This window comes from Megalopta genalis, chromosome 2 (assembly GCF_051020955.1).
Source record: "Megalopta genalis isolate 19385.01 chromosome 2, iyMegGena1_principal, whole genome shotgun sequence".
In the NCBI taxonomy this organism is placed as follows: Eukaryota; Metazoa; Arthropoda; class Insecta; order Hymenoptera; family Halictidae; genus Megalopta; species Megalopta genalis.
Genome location: NC_135014.1, coordinates 26,953,690 through 26,974,927, shown reverse-complemented (window position 1 = coordinate 26,974,927; position 21,238 = coordinate 26,953,690). Strand labels below are relative to the sequence as shown.

Here is a 21,238-nt window from a genome sequence, read left to right as displayed (position 1 = left end):
TTGTTTGCCTGCTTGTTTGTTTGTTTGTTTGTTAGTCCGCGACACACGGTTGTTGACGTACGAACGACAATAACCGCTGATGCCTGCCGAGCGAATTTTTCGGGACCACCGTGATCTCAATTACACCGCGCCTCCCCCCGCGCCGCCGACGCGCCACTGGCACGGCGTTCGTTATGATTTCGCGCCGCGATTCACGGTCGTTTGTGAATACGCGACAGATCCGGCCGAAACCGGGACCACCGCGCGATCCTGGACGGTTTTCAATAAAATCGAGTTTCGTCGTTAAGCGGCTGCGCCAGTATTTTCGAAGGGATAAAGTTTTTTTACGCAGCTTCGAAACTACACCTTTAATCCTGGAACGACACCCTGATTTAAACGGCGTTCGACGACCTCGAACGATGGTCCGAAGATCCAAGTGTCGGAGGTCAATGAATTGATCTCGAAATACAGAATTCGTTCACGTAAAAAGAACGTATAGAGTTCCGTTAAAAAGATAGACGAGCTCGGCTTGAACCGTTGATTTTAGAAGTCTAATACTGTCGCACGCTAGACGTCTAATACTGTCGACGTCTAATGTCTCCCTTACAGACGCTCAGATTGTGCACAAAAATGGACCATTTCGGAAGACGAGATACGATTATTCGAGCCTTGCAGTTAGTTTTCACAGTTGCCGATCGTCAACGATCGTTAAAAACGAGCCGCAAGCCTCGAATAATCGTATCTCCTCTTCCCAAATTGTCTATTTTTCTGCACAATTTGGGTGACAATTAGGGAGACATTACTGTGTTCGGTACTGTTGAAAATCTGTGAGGCTGCTCCCAACCTTCGTCGTTGTTCCAATTTTTACAGTAATTAATCGTCTTATAGCTTCCTTCTTTTATTAATATTGAATTGATATTGAATATTAATATTAATATTGAATTAATATTATATTGAAATGTTCCGATCATATCGTACCATAGAACAATTTATAAAACGCAGACGAACAGTGTACTTTCCTCTTTTCAAAAGTTAAATCATACAGTTAAATAATCGGTGAGCTTCTTAACGATCGTTTCACCGGCTAAAGAATTTTGTTTAATACAAAATAAATGCGTTTAAACGATTCCTAGAATTTCATCTTTTCCGATTGAAGGAGCAATCCGCGACCGCTACAGTTATGTCTCTCTAATTGACGCCCAGATTGACCACAAAAATGGACAATTTGGGAAGAGGAGATACGATTGTTCGAGCCTTGCGGTTTATTTGTATAATTATAAATTGTCCACAATTATAAAAACGAGCCGCAAGACTCGAATCGTATCTCCTCTTCCCAAATTATCCATTTTAGTGGACAATCCGAGCGTCGGTAAGGAGGACATTACTGTAATTCGGCCGACACTGATTTCGGAAGTTATCAGTTCACGCTCGTTTACTTCGGAAATAATAATTGGCCGGCGAAACTGGTTGTAGTTCGAAAGTAATTCCACGAAACCGGTGAATTGTTCGGCGCGGGCATTACAATAAATTGTTCCATCGAGATCCGAGGCCGCGATACCGATATTCGTTATACGCCGAACGATTCTTTCGAAGTTCCGAGAGGGTTCGGTTCCGTGCATGAGAACGTAAACTCTCGAAGTACTTCGCCACGCAGAAACTTTCAATCGCGCGTTCGCGTTATCTGAAATTGAACGCCCGAGTACTTCGGAACACTTGAAAGTAATAATGGGGCGAAGACCTCGATCCTGATTACCGTTAAATACGTGTGTACACTAGCCTAAAACAAAATGATAACGGTCCGGCTGCAATTACGAATTTGTGGTCGAACGAACGGATGGTCGATGCGACCAACGATGAGAATTAATCGCACGTTGTCCTACGAAATTCAGAATTTTATCATTTAACCGTGCGCGTTCTATGGTAGCTTTGTTATGTGGATACAAATAATCAGGAAACGCCGTAGCCCCCGGACTCCCCTTCCATTTCCGATGCAACATTTCGTAACACGTTTAAACAAGAGCGGACATTAAAATTAATGAGATACAATCGGACGAAAAATAATTTTAACGAGTCCTCGCATCGCGCTGCCCCCTGCACAGTCTCATTTATCTCAATTCCAATTACTATCGCGATCGAGTACGTTACGATTTCTCAGGCGCGCGTAAACACGAATAATCCGCGTCGGTGAAACTATTATCGGGACAAACGAATTGCACGAAATGCTACGTTGCGAGAAATAAGTACGCTTTACCATTTTCTTTATACGTCGACCTACAAACTACAAACGTTTTTCTTTATTGGAATGTATACGAAATAAAAATTAGCTCCCACGATTTCTCGGGCGCTTCTAATAGTTGGAGGAAATATTGTTTCGAGCAAATGTTAATTAGCTTTCGATCGAGAACGAAGCGCGGTGTTAAAAGTTTTAAAGAACACTTTACTTCGTTGAAGGATCCAGATCACGAAAAATGGCGTAAACGATTTCTTGTTCAATCATCAAAAGTACCTGAACAGTCTCGAAAAAGTACCTGAAATTCTCCACAATTGTCGCTCAACTTGTAAACAAAAATGCACGATTTGGAAAGAGGAGATAAGACTATTCGACTCAATTTTTATTTTTTACCGATTATCAGCAATTATAAAACGAGGTGCAAGGCTCGAATAATCGTATCTCCTCTCCCAAATCGTTCATTTCTGTATACTGATCGACAATTAGAGAGAATTTACTGTATCTCGACATCATTCCGTGTGCCATGAAATGCCTAAAAAGTGGAGCAGCCTCCAAACCAGGGCCTTGAAGAGGTTGGTTCAAAAAATAACTGTTTCAAATCGTAATACAGGGAGTGTTCCATAATAATGTTAACACCCGGAAAGGGATGATTCCCGAGGTAATTCCAAGTAACTTTTTCCTTTGCGAAAATTCAATCCGCGGCTTCGTTCACGAGTTATTAACGAAAAACCACTGACCAATGAGAGGCGAGCTCGGCCGGCGCGAGGCGGAGTTCCTCTCCCACCTATGCTGATTGTCTCGGACGGCTGACTTAACCCGCCTCGCGGCAGCCAGGCTCGCCTCTCATTGGCCAGAGTTTTTCGTGAATAACTCGTAAACGAAGCCTCGTAGAACATTTTCGCTAAGGAAAAAGTTGCTTCGAACGATCCAAGGAATCACCTCTTCGCAGGTGTTGACATAATTACGGGCAGCCTCTATAAAAATTCTGGTAGCAACTGTTACGAAGTATTTATAACTGTTTCAAGTACTTAACCCTTCCATAGACACTTCTTACCCCTTTTTAGCGCGCGCATGGACCGCCAAGCTCGAATATTCCCATCTTTAAAAATTCGTATTCAATTTAAATATTCTCGAAAATTCATACTATGCCCATAAATCGGTTGAACCTATGTTACGACAACTTTCGAGTCCCGCTGCGAACCCTTTGCACCGTCGTGCCACGTGAAACCCGTCCGAAGCAGGTAAACCCGAAGCGCGGAGCAGGTCCGGAAATGTGTGTCGATTAAAGGTGCAGGCCCAGTTTCCCGGCGAATACAGTGGCGCAAAGAGTCGAGGCCGTGGATAAGTAGCCGCCGGTTGTCTTTTGTTTTAGTTGGTTTCCCCTATGTTTGCCCGAGTTTCGGCTTTGCATGGCACGTTGCATCATTCCATCGTGGCTGCGGCGTGCGGCGGCGGCGGCGGCTCGCAGCCGCTCAGCAGAACGACGTCGTTCTGCGACGCGAGTTCCGGTTACGAATCGACCAGGAGCCACCTAGGGCCGCACTATAGCGATTACAACATGCCGAGGAGTAACTCGCCGGTGCCGAGGTACAACAGCCTGAAGCCGCGCCGCCGGAAGCACAAGCGCTCGCAGTTCTACTCGCTGAGACTTTGCCGGCGGCACGAGGCCGCGCAGAACAGGAAGTATCAGCTTTACGCCATACCGATATACAAGTGTCCGCACAAGAACAGCAGCACGAGCACCCTGGCGACGATCGTTACGCCGGACACGCCGTCATCGACGAATCGCCGCTCGCCGGATTCCAGCTCCAGATCGGATCTCGCCGTTAAGGAGACGGCGGCGGGCCCGCCGGTCCCGGCGCCGAGGAGGTCCAGGAAAACCGATCCCTCGAAACACACTTATCAAAACGTCCCTCTTCCCGTTTTCCCGCCAAAAAACGCTTCGTTGCCTAAGACAAAGGTTTGTCGACTACTCATGTTCTTTGTTGGTAGTATGTGCCCGCATTCGGTGCTCCGAAACGTTGCTGCTGCCACCGCCGTCACCAAGAAGTCCTTCCGTTCTTGCCTCGACGGTCGACGTATCTGGATCGATCGGTGCTAAACGATCCGCCAAGTAAATCGTCCTCGCTGTGATCCCTCTGATCTCACGGTTCGGTCAACTTTCTTCTTGCGCGTAGCTGCCGGTCTTCGATCGCAGTCTTTTCGGGCCGTTTGACCGGAGTTTTAACGAATACGGTAAATTCGCCAGAATTGTCGCTCGGCTTGTGGACGAAATTGGACAATTTGGGAAGAGCAGAGACGATTGTCCGAGCCTCGCGGCTCGGTTTTCTAGTCGCCGATTGTCAACGATTAGAAAAATCGTGGAGAGATAAGAGATAATTGGAGAGATTTTACTGTGATCTGAAGGATTATTTTTGTACGGACAAGTTGATCAGTTTGTTTTTGGCTTTAACGCTATTTAGTTTAACTACGATTTAATCCACCCAGTGGCAAAAATGACTTAAATCTCAATGTAGAGAGTAATTTCACTGTTTTATTCCTCTCTTTCACATTTCTCCCGTAAATGCATAAAATCCACGTTCCACTAATTACAGTAAATTCTTCCCGATTGTCTCTCAACTTATAAACAAAAAATGGACAATTTTTGAAAAAAAAGATACGATCGTTCGAGCCTCGTTTTTCTAAACGTATCCGATTCTCGCGTCGAAAGGGAAAATCCGCGTCGTTTGTTGGGATTAAACGGATGCGCGCATTTCCGGGAACATTATCTCTTCATAAAACGCAGTTTCCACGAAACAGATTAAATCTATTCCGAGCAGTCTTTTAATTATGTATGTACATACGTAGCGGATGACCATGTATAAATGTATACCGTGTTTTACTTTAGGTTACACACGGTCTGCGAAAATCTTGATTAACTTCAGGTACGCGATGTCGTCGTTGCATATTCAATGGTCATCTCCGAATATAAAATTTCCACGGTGCGTGAAAAAACGTTTCTTCCGAAATGTTCGAGACATTTTCAGACATATTCGGGATACATGATTCGAACGGTTCGAACCTCCGCCAAATATTGTCAATTATTCGAATATTATTCCTGTTTGGAACAGTCGAGCGATAATCTTTAATTATTCGCTGCATGATCTCTGCACCAGATCTGCTAGAAACAACAACGAATTCTCTCCAATTGTCCCTCGGCTTGTCAAGAAAAATGGACAATTTGGAAAGAGTTTATTTTGGAGTCTCGCGGCTTGTTTTTATAGTTGTAGACTAATAAATAATGTAGACAAATCGGCGATTATAAAAACGAATCGCGTGGCTCGAACAATCGTGTCTCCTCTTCCCAAATTGTCCACTTTTGTATACAAGCCGAGGGACAATTGGGGAGAATTTACTTACTAAAGGTATTATTTCTTTCAAGAATATTTCCAAGATAATTATCAATATAATTTTTCAAGAGCTTATTTTCGATATGTCGACCTTCATACTTTTTCAAAAGCTATACTTTTTCACCAAGTAAAGAGATACTCGTACAGTGGTATCGCGAGCCTTCTGCCACGTTATTTATACAGCAACAAAATATCTCAGCTTACAGTTTACAAAAGGCAAGGACCGATTTGTTCGCAGTATTATTAAATAATTCGGAGCGATAGCGAGGTATAACGTAAAGCGTGGATGCAGCAGCAACGAATGATCGAGCACGCGAAGTATAAATCCTCTCCCCTAAGCACCGATATAATAATTAGCATCGCACCAACTGCATGAGTACGATTTACGTGTCCGCAATAGATATAAAACAACAGCTTCGAGCAAATAGGAGGTAGAGTTACTGGAAGCCGAATTATAATCGGAAATCATATTTTCCCTGCTAAGCTGGATCTGGCCACCTATGTAGCGACCGTCCTTGTGTATGTCGGCCGCGCATCAAGTAAGTTCTCACTGACACAGCCACCATCAGACACACAGTCACGCGCGTACGAGCGCGCGCGCTTAAGGGTGAGCTTTTAAACCTTATCCATAAAGGAGGTAAAATATTATTTCGATCCTCTCGAAGACACCGCCTCGACGCGACGCGAAACGACGCGAAACGACGCGAAACGACGCGAAAAGGCGCTCTCTCTCCTCGAAGACCGATGCCAATCCCCTCAGCATTCAGGATGAAAGGTTCAAATCGTTGTCGCGCAGAAATTTTAAAAAGATGTTTGCTCCTTTCGCGGCTTACAAACTGCGGACGCGGCCCGGAAAAATCTGGAGAACTTGTCGCGATTCAAAGAAAATTGCTGCCTCCGCCGACGTCGTGTCAATTTAACTTGCCTTCTTGCAAATGGACCTACCGGATCATCTTGAAGTTGAATTACACACCTTGCAGTCGGACTTCTTATTTAGAAGTCAGTGGAACAGCGAGAAAATAGTCGATCGAATGTACTCGAAGTTGGGGCGTTTTTACGCGGACGGTTCGATTCGATTCGTTCTTCTCCGTTTTCGATCGGTTTTCAAAATTTATTTTCATCGCGAGAGATTCTTGTCTTGCTCGAATCGAATACGCAAGCTTCTTCGGCGATTCTTGAGCATCGATTTAATCGGTTTTAAGGTGATTCAATCGATTATAATTGATTCGAAGCACGAAGTTCGCCGACGCGCTTCGTCGCGCCGGAAGCGATCGAAATATTATTATTTTAATTATTATCGACCAGTCCCAAATATTTGTCATTCGTTTACTCTTCGGTTGCTCCACGTTCTCCGGAAAGCTGATACATCTTTTTAAAATATCATTCCGCCCCGCGGACGAAGCGAAAGAGCAGTGAGATTATTCATTCTATGTGGAACACGAAGTGTCGTATTTTCAGTTGTATCTGCATTATGAGCGGAGTTACCGACTCGTAACTCGCCGTTCAATTTCACCCGGCTGCATTAAATACGTCGGAGGACGTATTCAGACATTCCGGGATTTATAGATATTTATTCAGAAGATAAGCCCCTCCGAAAGTACAGAAAATAATGTCTCATCTTTCCTGAAAATCTCGAAAGTCTCGGTTTCGGGACGAAAGTTGTTTTTATCATTTTGATCCATCAGATGCTGAGAGAGTCACAAATAGAGTTACAATAGAGTTGCCCCAATGTGCTTCATTTAGCTTTCTAATGTAAACTTTCGCCGCGAAAGAAATGTCTTTTCGATTAAAAGAAAAGCGACGGAAACGACGATGCATCGAATCAAGAATTTTCAGACACCGAAACGAAAGAAACCGGAATAGGAAAAAGTAAGCAGAAAATATTCACTGATGCGCCACATAGAATAGAAAAAAACAGAATGCGTTCGGTTTTCGTTCGAGGAGAGAGTCGATTAACCCGTTGAGCGCGGCGTCAGCCTCTTTGGGCAGACAGTGCACAGTAATTTCTCCCTAATTCGCGCTCAGATCGCGCACGAAAATGGACAATTTGAGAAAAAGAGATACGATTGGCTCGTTGTTATAGTTACCGATCGCCAACAACTATAGACGGCTCGAATAATCGTATCCCCTCTTCCCAAGTAGGCCACTTTTTAGCGCGATCCGCGCGCGAATTAGGGAAACATTACTGCACTTTTCGTTTGGCGTTGTAGTTCCCAGGAATTGTCAGCGAACCTACCGCTTGGACGACGCGTAATAACCTTGCCATAACTTATCGTTTGGACGACACCGACTCATGGTAACCTTGACACAACGAATCCTTTTTCGCCGTCATCGGCTCACGAGACCGGCAGTACCAATGTTAAAAAATAACGGCCGCCGCCCGAACGGAAAGCCGCGCTCGACGCGTTAACATTCGTAAAAGAAACCAGTCCGGAATCCGGGCGTTGCAAAAAAATAAAACCGGGGATCGGCCCGCGGGAAACGGGGATAGTATTTCACCTCCTGATTGTTCACGATACGTACCCGGCACTAACGTTCGCCCCCCCCCCTTGCCCCCCGTTCCCCGCGCGATGCTGAACTTCCACCGACTAACCGTGCCTGTTGCAGACCGACAGCCTATACAACTACAAAGAACATTATCAGCAGCAGCACCGGCAGGAAATGCAGCAGTACAGCTACCCGTTACCGAGCAACAGTTCGAGCCAACTAACACTGCCACTAACGCGCAGCCTCTACCACTCCTCGATAGTTAGCCCCTTGCAAAACTCCTTCGTCCACGCTAACAATCGTCCGTCCACCCTGCCGCACCACGAGACCGTCAATCACCTGTCGGCGGTGCATCCGGACGAGGACCAGCAGAACTACACGAACCACGACGGCGCGAGGCAGCCGCGGCGGCACGCCAGCCGCGGCAACGAGCGGGGCCAGAAGTACAGGAAGCACAAGAGGGCCGACCGGAAGTCGAAGCAGAGGCGAGGCGAGCGCGCCTGCGAGACCAGCTTCCATCAGGTCCAGGAGCTCGGCATACCCGAGACCTGTAAGATCGCCTATCCCCATTACTACGAGGACAACATCGCGGAGTGCCCGACCGAGTACCACAGGTTAAACCCGGCCGCGCGCCAGCAGATCTGGGAACGGCGGTCGAACCGCAGCCAAGGGGAGAGCACGTATTACGCGGACCCCGGCGGCGACACCAAGACCCGCAATAAGTCGAAAAATCGGCTGTCCTCGTCGTCGAATCTCGGTGACGGACGATCGCCGTCCGCGCCGACGATAATGCAGTACGCCGACCTGCACTTCCGGGACGTCGGTCAGGAGATCGATGTCTGAAAGGTCAGTAGAAACGACGGGGATGTACGACCACGGGCCGCAACCGGGCTTCGTAAATTGTCTACCACGTGTACCGCACGCTCACCGGATAACAGTATTAAGGAGATCCGCCGCCGGACCGGCGCATCCGACAAGATGGATCTCGCGAAATTCCACCGGTGAAGGGTGTCGCCGCGTTTACTAGAGTTTAGGGTAGCTTCATCGCGACCCGCGGCACTCTTGGATCGAAAATGTTCAGGTTGGAGATCGTTTTTGAGACGTTTCGCTGTTTTTAGAGCATCCGACAAGATGGATCTCGCGAAATTCCACCGGTGAAGGGTGTCGCCGCGTTTACTAGATTTTAGGGTAGCTTCATCGCGGCCCGCGGCACTCTTGGATCGAAAATGTTTAGGTTGGAGATCGTTTTTAAGACGTTTCGCTGTTTTTAGAGCCGGGATTTCTTGCGCAGAGGAGACCCGAACTTTCGATGTCCCGATTCGTTGACGGTCGAGCGCGATAAAATCTGGGAGAAGTTGATCCACCATTTAATCTACAATCCGAAAGTGGCGGGTTCCTCGGGTCATTCGAAGCAACTTTTTCCTTTACAAAAATGTTCTCCGAGGCTCCGTTAACGAGTTATTAACGAAAAACAGTGACCAATGAGAGGCGACCGAGCCAATGAGCGGAACTGGGCTTCGCGCGCTGGTTGGCTGGGCCGCCTCGCGTCAGCCGTACTCGATTCTCATTGGTCACTGTATTTTCGTTGATAACTCGTTAACGGTGACTCGGAGAACATTTTTGTAAAGGAAGAAGCTGCTTCAAATGATCCGAGGAAGCCGCCATTTCCGGATTGCGAGACATTTTTGGGACACTTTGTAGATTAAATGGTGGATCAACTTCTCCCAGAGAATTCGAGCGTCAATTAGAGAGACATTGCTGTATTTGTAACGTTCACGGGAAATACGAGCAACCGACGCGTAAAACTGTGAAAACGTCTGGAAGAAAGAGAGAGAAAGAGAATCTAGAAAGTCTATTTAAGTGAACGCGTTCCGCGTTATCTTGGACCTTTTGTTCCCGTTCTCGAATCTGATTACGCGGAGGAAAGAATCGGGCCGCATCGTAAAGTACCTCATCAGTTTAGGATTAAAAACTGTAACGCTCCTCTTCGCAAGAAATCCCTTAACGATGATCGCATTACGCGGAACAGCATCGTCATACAACCAATCCCGTTGCAGTCGCTGAAATCCTGAATTTAAGAAATTGCTCCGGCCAAAATGCTGTTTAACGTTGCAACTAAATTTCGGATTAATTTCGCGGATGTATTTATTAACTGGAATTTCGCGACACCTCGCAGTCGATTCCAATTGTAATAATTATTTAATTCCACTGCGACCAACGGTAGCCGAACGATTCGACCGGCGCGGCCCGAAAGATTCGCTTCGCGAGCCGACAGACGCCCGGCGTATGCATCGCGAGCAAAGTGGAGCGCGCGGATTAACGCGTTTCAAGTTAAAATCTTATCTACTGTTCGCATACCAGCTGTAATCATGGTTACAGTGGCGCAAACTTGGCCTCCTTGCGTCGCCCGTCGACTTCGCAGTTTTACCCCGGAGGGTTGGTTTCCGCGGTGGAACTCCCCAGTCGACACGAACTTCGGGGGCCAACGGTGTCGCGCGTTAGCATTGCACGGTGTAGACTCTCAAGTGGACGCGAGCGAGGAAAACTATTTTTGGCGGAATGTTGCTCTTGTTGCGGATACGTAACGCCGCGCGGCACAGTGTCGTGGCAAATGCGCGGCGAGGCACGAACGTTCCGGGAGTTTTGCATAGAAAATGCCGCGGAAACGGCGAATTTTACGATTCCGCTCGGTCGGATCAATGGGATATTCGCTTGTACGTAGAACGTGGTTAAATTAAATATCCGAATATCACGGACATTTAGCGGATATTTGAGAAAATTAGAAATAGCGTATGAGAAAACCGAGCGGCCGAAATGCGAGAACAATCGAAAGAACGATCGAAGATTCGAAGAAAGTATTACTTTCGCGTCGCATTATTCGCAACTCGTTAAATTTACGAACGAATGTGAAAATGCATTTTTCTTCTGCTTCTTTCATAGTGATCGAGGCGGACGATTTTCCATTTCGCAGAATGATCCGCCGTGTGTCTAGTCATCGACGTCGATTGCAAATCCGAGCGTGTTCTTCCATCGTTCCGACGTGCATACAATCGCACCGCGTATAGATGCAGGAAATTCAATGATACGAGTAATTACCGATCGGCAAACAGCGTTTCAATAATAGAAATCTGAGATAATCCCATCGAGAACGCATAGAAATTGCATTCGCTCGCGTTCAAAGCGCCGATTCCATCGCGAAACGCGCGAAAGAATACGCGGTGCTCTCTTTCGCATTTATCGATCATGATGCAAGTGAATTCAATGATACAAGTAATTACCGATGGGCAAACAGCGTTTCGATAATAGAAATCTAAAATAATTGCATTGAAAACGCATAGAAATCGCATTCGCTCGCGTTCAAAGCGCCGATTCCGTCGCGAAACGCGCGAACGAATACGCGGCGCTCTCTTTCGCGTTTATCGATCGCGATAAATCGATCGACGTCGTTGATAATTTCAGGAACGTATACGATTGCTAGATCGCGATAAATCGATCGACGTCGTTGCGCGATAATTTCAGAAACGTGTATTCATTCCTGGATCTCGATGTCCTTTCAGACGAATCGCGGCGCGGATCGGCCGATCGATCTCCATCGACCTAAACGATCTCCTTGATACTATTAATCCGTCACCTTGGCGAAAGAGAGATATTTCATTGAGAAATATGTATCTCATTAAAGATTCATAAGCCGGTGTACAGCGAGCTGCGTGGATTCTTTACGAAAGACACTCCGGTCTGTTCTCTCTCGCTGCCGGCAGCGCTGATTCATGCCAACCTTGTCTCGTTCCGCGGAATATACTCGCCGCGATGTATGCGCGAGTATGTTTCCAGAATGTCCAACAACCTCTGCGCTTGTCGGAAGAATATTCGAGTCTCGAGCGAAACGGAAAGACTCGGTGAAAACTATGCCGAATCGAACATTCAAAAATTGTTCGCACGCGCACGTCGTAATCGATTCGCACGTTTCGCTTCGCAATCATCGGTTCCGCTGTGCGAACACAGGTAGGACGAGTTAATTATTTTGGTTTGTTTGTTTGTTTTACGCTCATTTGCTGAGGAACGGTCTCATTTTCACTCGGTCGGAGAAAGAAAAAAGAAGAAGATCCGCATTTTCTCCTGGTTTGTTTTGCGTCTGCGTGCATCTCTGTTTTCCGCTTTGTTCTCGCCCGTTGTTGCTTTTGAAAATGACTTTCCTCGGGGCTTGTTGCGTCCGCTGCACCACGGCTTCGCGAATTTTTGTATGATACTTTGCCAACTGGTTTCCAACGTTTGTTCAGTTGTCGTTTGTACGGTCGGCCGTCCGCAATCTCGGTAAGTATGTGTGTGTGTTCCGGTTCACGCTGGTCGATGAGGGACCGACGAGACACAACGAACGTCGGGCGGCGCATAAATCATTAGCGAACGAAACCTTGTAACGATTTCCGCGGGCATCCGAAAGAGTTGAATCGCACCCGATAAGCAGAGTGACCCAAAAATGTCTCGCAACCCAGAAATGGGGTTCCTCGGATCATTCGAAGCAACTTTTTTCTTTACAAAAATGTTCTCCGAGGCACCTTTAACGAGTTATCAACGAAAAACAGTGACCAATAAGAATTGAGTACGGCTGACGCGAGGCGGCCCAGCCAACCAGCGCACGAAGCCCGGTTCCGCTCATTGGCTGGGCCGCCTCGCGTCAGCCGTACTCGACTCTCATTGGTCACTGTTTTTCGTTGATAACTCGTTAACGGTGCCTCGGAGAACATTTTTGTAAAGGAAGAAGCTGCTTCGAACGACCCGAGGAACCCGCCACTTTCGGATTGCGAGACATTTTTGGGACACCCTGTATATGTATATGTGTACACCTGGAAATCGCGTTCGCCGAAGCGAGACGCGGGCTTAAAATTGAATTTGAGTCGACGCGATCGCGGATTATGCCGATAACGTCCGAACCGAGCACTAATACCTGAACCGTTTTAGTCGTCGCGGCGTGGATTTTATCTCCGGAGCGCTTCGATCGCACGGACGGCGAATGAAAATTCGATCGACGTTAAAAATGAAACGCCGAATCTCGGGAGCACGATGATATCTCCGTAATTCGCGCTCGGGTCGCGTGCAAAAATTTCGAACAATTTCGGAAGAGGTGTCACGATCGTTCTTTGGCTCCGCGCGGCTCGTTTTTATGACGGTTACCGATTGTCAACGAGCGTAAAAACGAGCCGCAGAGGCTCGAACAATCGTGTCCCGTAAGCTTCCATTTTTGCGGCGCGATCTTGAGCGCGGAGAGAAATTAATTGGAGAGAGATCGCTGTGCTCGCGTCGCAAGTAAATTCGCGGAGAGCTTCGCGAACATATTCTTCGGATAAAATATGAAAATTTTCTTAATTGTTCAAATTCTCGGCAGGAGAGATTCGCGCGAGACAGGAGAACCGTGGAGCGAGGAACGAACGAAAAAACTGTAATTTTTGTCCGGTCCACATGCCAATTGTATGTAAATGTTTGTTCGTAGGAGGGTCAGCGGACAAAGAGCGATACGTACATTTACTAGGACATTTTGGCGTCCGGCATGCCTTGTAGGTACATTGCATCCTATGGATTACGTCGTATTGCTTAAACACGTCTGTCAGTATGGCCATCGATCCAGTACATGTACCAACACGTTGATCACAGAGCTCTGTGCGCGACAGAGAGACAGACAGACAGAGAGAGAGAGAGAGAAAAAGTGTCCGGCTTCCGGTGTCGTAGCAATTTAATCCTTTGCACTGGAACACAAACGCTTCCGGCATGCGAACGGTTTTTGTACGATGTAATTAGACGCTTCTATCCCTTCGAAGTAAGATGACAAATGCGAGTCACGACGAACGGACGCGGCCACGATCTTCATCCGCGGCCAACGATCTCTCGTTTGCTCGCCGTTTCCGAAGCGAATTACGTTCGCAGTTTACTCGAATCTATCCTCGCAATTGGCTATTTAACGCGATCAAAAGTAATCGAACTATTCGCTGGTCTTTCAACAAATAATAACGAAGTTATTGCTAATTAGCGTCAGAGAAATCCGCGAATATTTCTTCGCTCGAAATTTCCAGTCTTTCGGTTGCTTCTTTTTCGTTTGTAATTCGAAGTTCGCGAATATATGTAATTAAAATAATAATACAGTGCAAAATAATAATAGATAATTATTATATATTATATATTATATAATATAATAATATATTAATAATTATTATAACTTATTAATATATAATATATTATATTACTATATATTGCTATAATATATATAATATTATATTACTATTATATTACTATAATATATATATTATTATATATTATATATATTATACAGTAAAGTATAATAATTATATGTAATCAAAAATGCAGATTTACAATAACACTGCAAATAGCACGGTTTCACTGACGGCCTGCGTTCCGTTTAATTTTACAGGCGCCGGCACGGCGTGTAATATATGTGTGTAATTAGTTCAGCAAGTCATCGTTGTACCTTCGAAAAGCAAATCCTCCTAATTGTCCATTACGCATAAACATGCTTCCGTTGCGAACTCAGCGGTGCAAAGGATTAATCGCTATTGTTTCATGATTTCTGAGCGAGACAACGTAGCGTTTATAATTCGCTCAGCTCGGTATTCGAACAGATAAACGCGCTATTGGGTTGCGATATATCAAACGGTCTATTTTTACCAAGATTTATCAATACGTCTTCTTCAATTATTCGAAATAATCGCAAAATTCACACGTTGCTTCGCGACGAACGAAAGAAAAGACTCAACGATAGAGAGCTTCTTTGATTAAATTGTCGATGTAAAATTCATCCGTGCAACACGGGGCCGGTGTTCAATGGACCAAACAATTATTAACACGGTTAGTTTTTCTTTTTTCAATGCAATTTTTAATGTAATAATAATAATTGTAATGACAATAGATAATAATAATAATAATAATAATAATAATAGTAATAATAATAGGTAATAATAATAATAGTCGCTATTAAACAGACGCTACACAAGAAACGAAAACATTTTAATAAAACAAATATTGCCACACCGTTGGCGAAAAGTGTTCATAAAAGCTAGCACGCGAAAATCAGGACCGTATCGGCGCGATGCATTTTTAATTCCGTTCTCCAGCGCAGCACCGAAAACTTCACGGTCTAGCGAAAAGAAAATCAATCGGCGGCGCGGAGACCGTCGGAATCTCGGATAGAAATCTTATCTGTTATTTATAAGTCTGGCGCGATGCGGTATGCCGGAGCGGCTGTGCAGCGTGTGAAATGCCAAACAAAACGTTCTATATGTTGCAATCCAATAGTCGGAGGCAATTCGCGGCTAATGCAAACACGGTGTCCGCCGTGCATCGTGCTAAAAAAAAAAAATCCGCTATATTGCCGTGCGAAAAGCGACGTAACGAATGTAAGTCTCGTAAAACGAAAAAAAAAAACGAAAAAAAAAGAACCGTGCCGCTGCTCTCTGTGTGTCAGCAGCCCGAAACGATTTTCTTTTTGATCGACGGAAAAGGGTTGCCGGCGCGGCGCGGCTCGGCGCGGCGCCGGAACCACCGACAACAAGCTACTAAATTTCGTTTGGTTACGGCTCGATATGACACTTGCGAAGTATCGGTAATGAACAAAGCAGTGATTCGCGTTATCGCGTCCGCTAACGAACGACGTCCGCGTGATTGGCCATTAAAATTCTACCGGCAGTAACACGGTTTATTCGCCGAACAATAAACTCGTCCAACACCTACACGTGCTCATGAAAGTTTAGAACCGACAACGGTTAGAAACGCGTTGATTTACCGCTGAAATAACGATATCGCTTTCCGTGCGTTTAATTGTGCATGCCCGGAGTTCGAGTTATTGCCGAAACTGCCCCATCAACGGGCAAACACCGGCCCGAACCTGTGACCCAACGTTCCCCTAAGACGGTACAGAATGTTTAATATTAATAACGTTTCGTCAATAACCATCGCGCCGCGTGTCACGCCGCTGCTTCATCGTTAAATAGTATTTCAACTGCTGCCGTTGCTGCCGTTGCTGCCGCTACGCGCTACGAGAAGCGCCGTTGTTTGATTTCGCTTCTCGCACGAATCTAGAGAAACGTGGAATTTCAAAGTTTCAACGGGAAATGCAACTTCGATGGAGTTCGACACTTGCGCGTTCCATATAGAAAACTGTGGAAAATGGTGAATGACCAGTTCGCTGTCACTTCGACGAGTATACTCGTCGCGACGTGTATAGTCGTCGAGAAAGGCTGACTGGTTAAGTTCGGCGAATGAATAAATGTTGGTAATAATATTAAGAAATTATAGAAATTAATTCTATATTATTATAGTAGCCGCGCGTACATTTTTCGAAGAGATTGCAACAGCTGACTGGTTAAGCAGAATGATATCTCTTAAAATATCTGTTTATATTGCATAATATATATGAACTGGAATTATTCATTGGAATAATTGTTTCGTAGGGCGTGTGTAGAAATTAATATTTTTATAGAATATATTCGAATTAATATTATTTTATATATATAGTACAATTATTATGGAAAAAATAAAATACATAGCGTAATTATTTCTCTAAAGAATCGATAATCAAGATAGATCCATTTTTTGCATTTTTCGCGACACGCAGCTGCAACTTATGTTCGTCGACGACAAACATATTTCTCCATCGTGTGATTTATAAAAAGAAAAGATTGCCTCGAGAAAGCCTGTTAATCTTTAACGAGATTTCAATCTTCCGAAATATAGTAACTTTTTTTATTTCGAATTTTCTGCCACGATTCGAAGGCAATTCGAAGGACACAAGACACGATTCGAAGGCAATTCGGAGGGCACACGACACGATTCGACGTAGCATAGCATCGACATAGCGTCGGCGTAGCAATAAATTACATAGACGTAGCGCTGGCACAGCGCAATTCACAGCAACCCGAAATTTGGCATTCTAGAGAGAAATTACTGTATCCTCTGTCCAATTATAAAATAGATCAAGTATACGACTACTCTGTCGCAGAAATTGATAAAACGATGGTCTAAAAATCGCGCAAAAATTGCGCGAAACGATAAACAGGAGACAATAGGAGGTAGCTGTGCATTCGAGGTTCCCGGAAAGAGCGACTTCGCGGAACCGCACCGTCCAAGTGCGCACTTCTTAATCCCGTTTCTTTTATGGACAGCTATAAACCGCGTAAATAAACTTCGATACGCGTGTATGCATTCTTTTCTGTTTCTTTTTCCGTGGTGCGTATTCGCGGAGTGTCGGTTGTGTGCGGTGCAAATAGGAATCCGTTCGCGTTGCGTCGAATTAATCCCGGCCGATAAAGGAGCGCATTTATACGCGAGAGAGCTGTACCAGAAGATACTGTCCGCGTATACCATCTCTAATCGGTAGCTTAAAACTGGACACGGCCAGGCGAGACCCGAAAAACGACGGGAATAGATTTCTTAGCAATTTAATAGCGTAGTCGCGCGGCAACGGCAAAAAAACAAAGAAAACAGAAAAAGAATCCGGTAAATCTGTTGCAGGCCGCGTTATTTCTTTTGTCTTTCAAACGCTTGAATCGCCGCGCTATTTGTCTCGCATGCTCGATTGTTAACAATTGTTTCTGTTACGTTATTAACTTATTGTATTTACCGACATTTATATTATGTTCATAAGTACGTATAAGCTCGGAAGTGAAACGAAAGGAGAGAAATACGAGATTAAAGTAACAGCAAATCCGCGATTCGGTGATTTTGCCGTAAATTTTTTCCAAAAATAATTCCATGTTCTTATTTTATGTTTATCATATTTCTTATCATTTTGCTTTTCGAATCGAGTCGGTCAGTTTCGAGTATCTTCAACGTTGCTACGATTTTGATTAACACACCGATTTTAATTAACGTTTTGTAGTTATATATTAATTATTGTATATAGTATATATTAATTATATATTAAATGTACATATAATAAATTAATGTTTTGCCTAGCCGATGCAGTTAAATCGATACGGTTGCTTCAGGAACGTTTTGAGATTACGCATACCTGTCGGCGACAGCTGCTGCAGCGTTGAAAAAGTGTCTAAATAATTCTCCGGTCGGACGGGGCTTGTTCCCGAAGCCCGTAATAATTTTAATTCTCTCTACCCCGATAATTTCACCTCGGGATATCGAGACGGCAACATGAACCCTCTGTTTTAATTCGACATCAATTCGATACAACGCTCCGCAAAATCTGTCCCTTGCAAATCCGCGCGCGCAGAAACGTCAACTTTGGCTGCTCGAAATGCGATCGTTCCGCATTTATAAACGTTCATAGGGGCAGGTTGCCAATGTAGCGCCGATCAACAATTTATACAAGTTACAATCGTTACAAAAAAAAAAGCGATTTTGGCAAACCGATACCATAAATCGTGCCGATCTGTCCTCTCAAATCGTATTTTATTCCCGACATTTAGATCTGTACGTAGAAAGCAATTTTTCAGAATTTTCAAAACCCGTTTCTCTCGAAAACCGAGTCCCCGGAACGAGAAAACAATCACCCGATTCCCGCTTGTACGTAACAGTCGGAGACACCCCGTATATTAAATTGTTTCATGGAAAAATGAAAAAATGAAAAGAAAATACAACAATTGCCGTGCCTTTGGCTCGTTTTCGGGCATCGTTCACTTTGTATTTATCGAGAATAAAACGTATTAAACTGTTTTATTAAAAATAAACAAAACGGGAGAACGTTTAATTCGTCTTTTTCTGTAAATATGAAGTTAATTACACCCGAAAACGAACCAGAGGCACAGCAATTGATCACCCCGCAGTAAACGCCCACCCCCCTACTTTAGGCGTCGCAAGAGTTATTCTATTAATAGAACAGCTATTAATTTTCTATTCATAGAGAAAGATAAATTAATATTCTATTAATAGAATACCTAGGAGGTATTTTATTATCCTAATAATTAGGAATAATTAATATCTGCGAGGTATTCTACTATCTTAATAATTAGGAATAATTAATACCTAGGAGATATTCTAACATCCTAATAATTAGTAATAATTAATACCTAAGAGGTATTCTATTACTCTAATAATTAGGAATAATTAATATCCGGGAGGTATTCTATTGTCCCAATAATTGGGAATAATTAATACTTAAGAGGTATTCTATTGTCCCAATAATTAGGAATAATTAATATCCGGAAGGTATTCTCTCATCCCAATAATTAGGAATAATTAATACCTGGGTGGTATTCTATTATCCCAATAATTAGGACTAATTAACACCTAAGCGGTACTCTATTTTCCTAATAATTAGGAATAATCAATACCTATTCTATCAATTAATATTCAATTAATCGCTGCACGTCGCAAAGAGCTTGTAAACAGCGATCGAATCACAATAGCCGGGCATTTGGCAACTTTCCCCTGCGATCAGAAATTACCGCACCACCCCCTGGCGAAAGAATCGCGCGCGAACGTGTCGCGCGACCAGTCGCCTCGTTATTCTCGGCCGAACCGTGCGGACGGAGCCGTAATTAACAAGCGTGTACGAGTACCGCAAAAAAAGAAAGAAAAAAAAGAATCCGGAGGAATGTTCGTCGAGTGCAGCCGAAGGAAAGCTCGCGTAAAATACGTACGTCGGCGAACAGTCCGGCGAAGAATGCCGGGCCTGTCTTCTTCTTCTTTGCCACGTTGAACGTCGAATATCGCCCCGGCGTTCCCGCCGGAACGTTTTTCCTCCCGAGGCTTTTAAAGACAGCGCCCGGCCGGCCACAGCAACCCCCGGCCACGAATTCCGCTCGGCGTAAACCGTCCCCTCGCCGGCCATGCCTGCGCCAACCCCCGCCAAAAAATTCGAGGACAGCCCCGACTAAACGGCATTCGTTCTGATGTTCTGTTTACGCAGCCCTTCAAGCCGGAATTTTCGGATCTTGACTACGCCGACGTGGACTACCGATCCTACGGGCCGATCAACTACAAAGCCGCCAGCATCGCGCTCCTGCAAAAGCAACAGGCGCAGAGACAGCGGGAACAACAGCCCCAGGAACGACGGCCCCAGATGTACGGTGTCTCGGACGAGAACGAAGAGCTTCTTTAACCCTTCCCGAAGTTCGCTCGCCTCCGCCCCTCGTCCCTTCCACCCTCTCCGCCCCCCGTCTGGACGATCAGTCGCGATGATCCTCGCATCCGAGTCGCATACGCTCGGTACGGCCATGTATTTTTACGAAGTGTGCAAAAAAGAAAACTATCCTTAATTTAATCTTGCGTAAGCCAGCCAGCCAACCCCCCAACCCCCCGATCCCACCGCGCCCGACTCCCGAACAAGCTTTAATTGTCGTTTAAACTTTTGACGTTTCGACGATCGTAGTCGACGATCCCGCCGCGATTGGATCAGCTCCGCCAGAAGACACCCGCGTCTCGCCAGCCGTGATCTAACCGGCGTTTCGATCGCTCGCGAAGCTTCAGGATCGCGACGATCTCCGTCGATCTCCTTCGACGTCGATCCTTCGAGTCGTTCGCACGTTCGTAGGCTTATTTATCAATTAGCAGCGATTTTTCGTGCTCGCGTCGCGTGATCAGGACTGTTTCTAGTCGTTGACTGTTTAGGTTTTCTTCTTCTTTTTTTAAGGGCGATTACGCGCGTTGCGGGCCGCCGCAGGGAATTTCGAAACCGTCGACAGGGAATTTGAGATTTTAATAGTTTCGGGGACTCGGAATGATGATCTTGGATCCACGTGTCTGCCACTTGATTCTGCGATTATATTCTTTCTTTTTCCGTTTTTAAGTTCCATCGTTCCCGCCACGCTTGTACCAAAGGGTCGCGCATCCCCGCGCCTCCCCGCCGGGAATAAACACGGTCGGCGAATTAATTGAATAGTCTCTTGTATTACATTTGCAATAAAGCGCGTGTTATGCGGTTGCTGAGGGAGCAATATCGGCTTTAAATAGCGCCAACGAGTACGGTTTGAAAATTAACCAATTCCTATATCGCATTACGATAAATGCGATTTGTTCGCGGCGCGCGCGGTGTACACGCGGTAATAAACGCGTTGTCGTTTGTTCCCGCGATTATAATAGGAACGGTCGGTCGAGCGATTCCGGTCAAGTAAAAAGTTTACCGGAGAGTTTAATTACCTCGTGTTTCTAGAGACCGCGTGCAGATTCTGTATTTATAAACACCAATGGCGTGCTA

The 21,238-nt window shown here is 45.2% G+C and overlaps 1 protein-coding gene across 9 annotated transcripts in view; it reads left to right on the top strand.

Moving 5' to 3' along the window:
• Positions 1-20,089, top strand: part of nrm (neuromusculin) — a 533,882-nt gene extending 513,793 nt beyond the window's left edge. For 3 of the 9 annotated variants that reach the window (XM_033487002.2, XM_033486998.2, XM_033487000.2), the window contains 4 exons: positions 3,582-4,169; positions 6,083-6,205; positions 8,206-8,931; positions 19,952-20,089. In XM_033487002.2, the coding sequence (XP_033342893.1) occupies positions 3,582-4,169; positions 6,083-6,205; positions 8,206-8,928 (1,434 nt within the window). In that variant the 3' untranslated portion in view covers positions 8,929-8,931; positions 19,952-20,089. The other 6 variants (XM_033487004.2, XM_033487001.2, XM_033486999.2 and 3 more) reach the window with 5 other exon arrangements.
• The last annotated feature ends 1,149 nt before the right edge of the window (positions 20,090-21,238 follow it).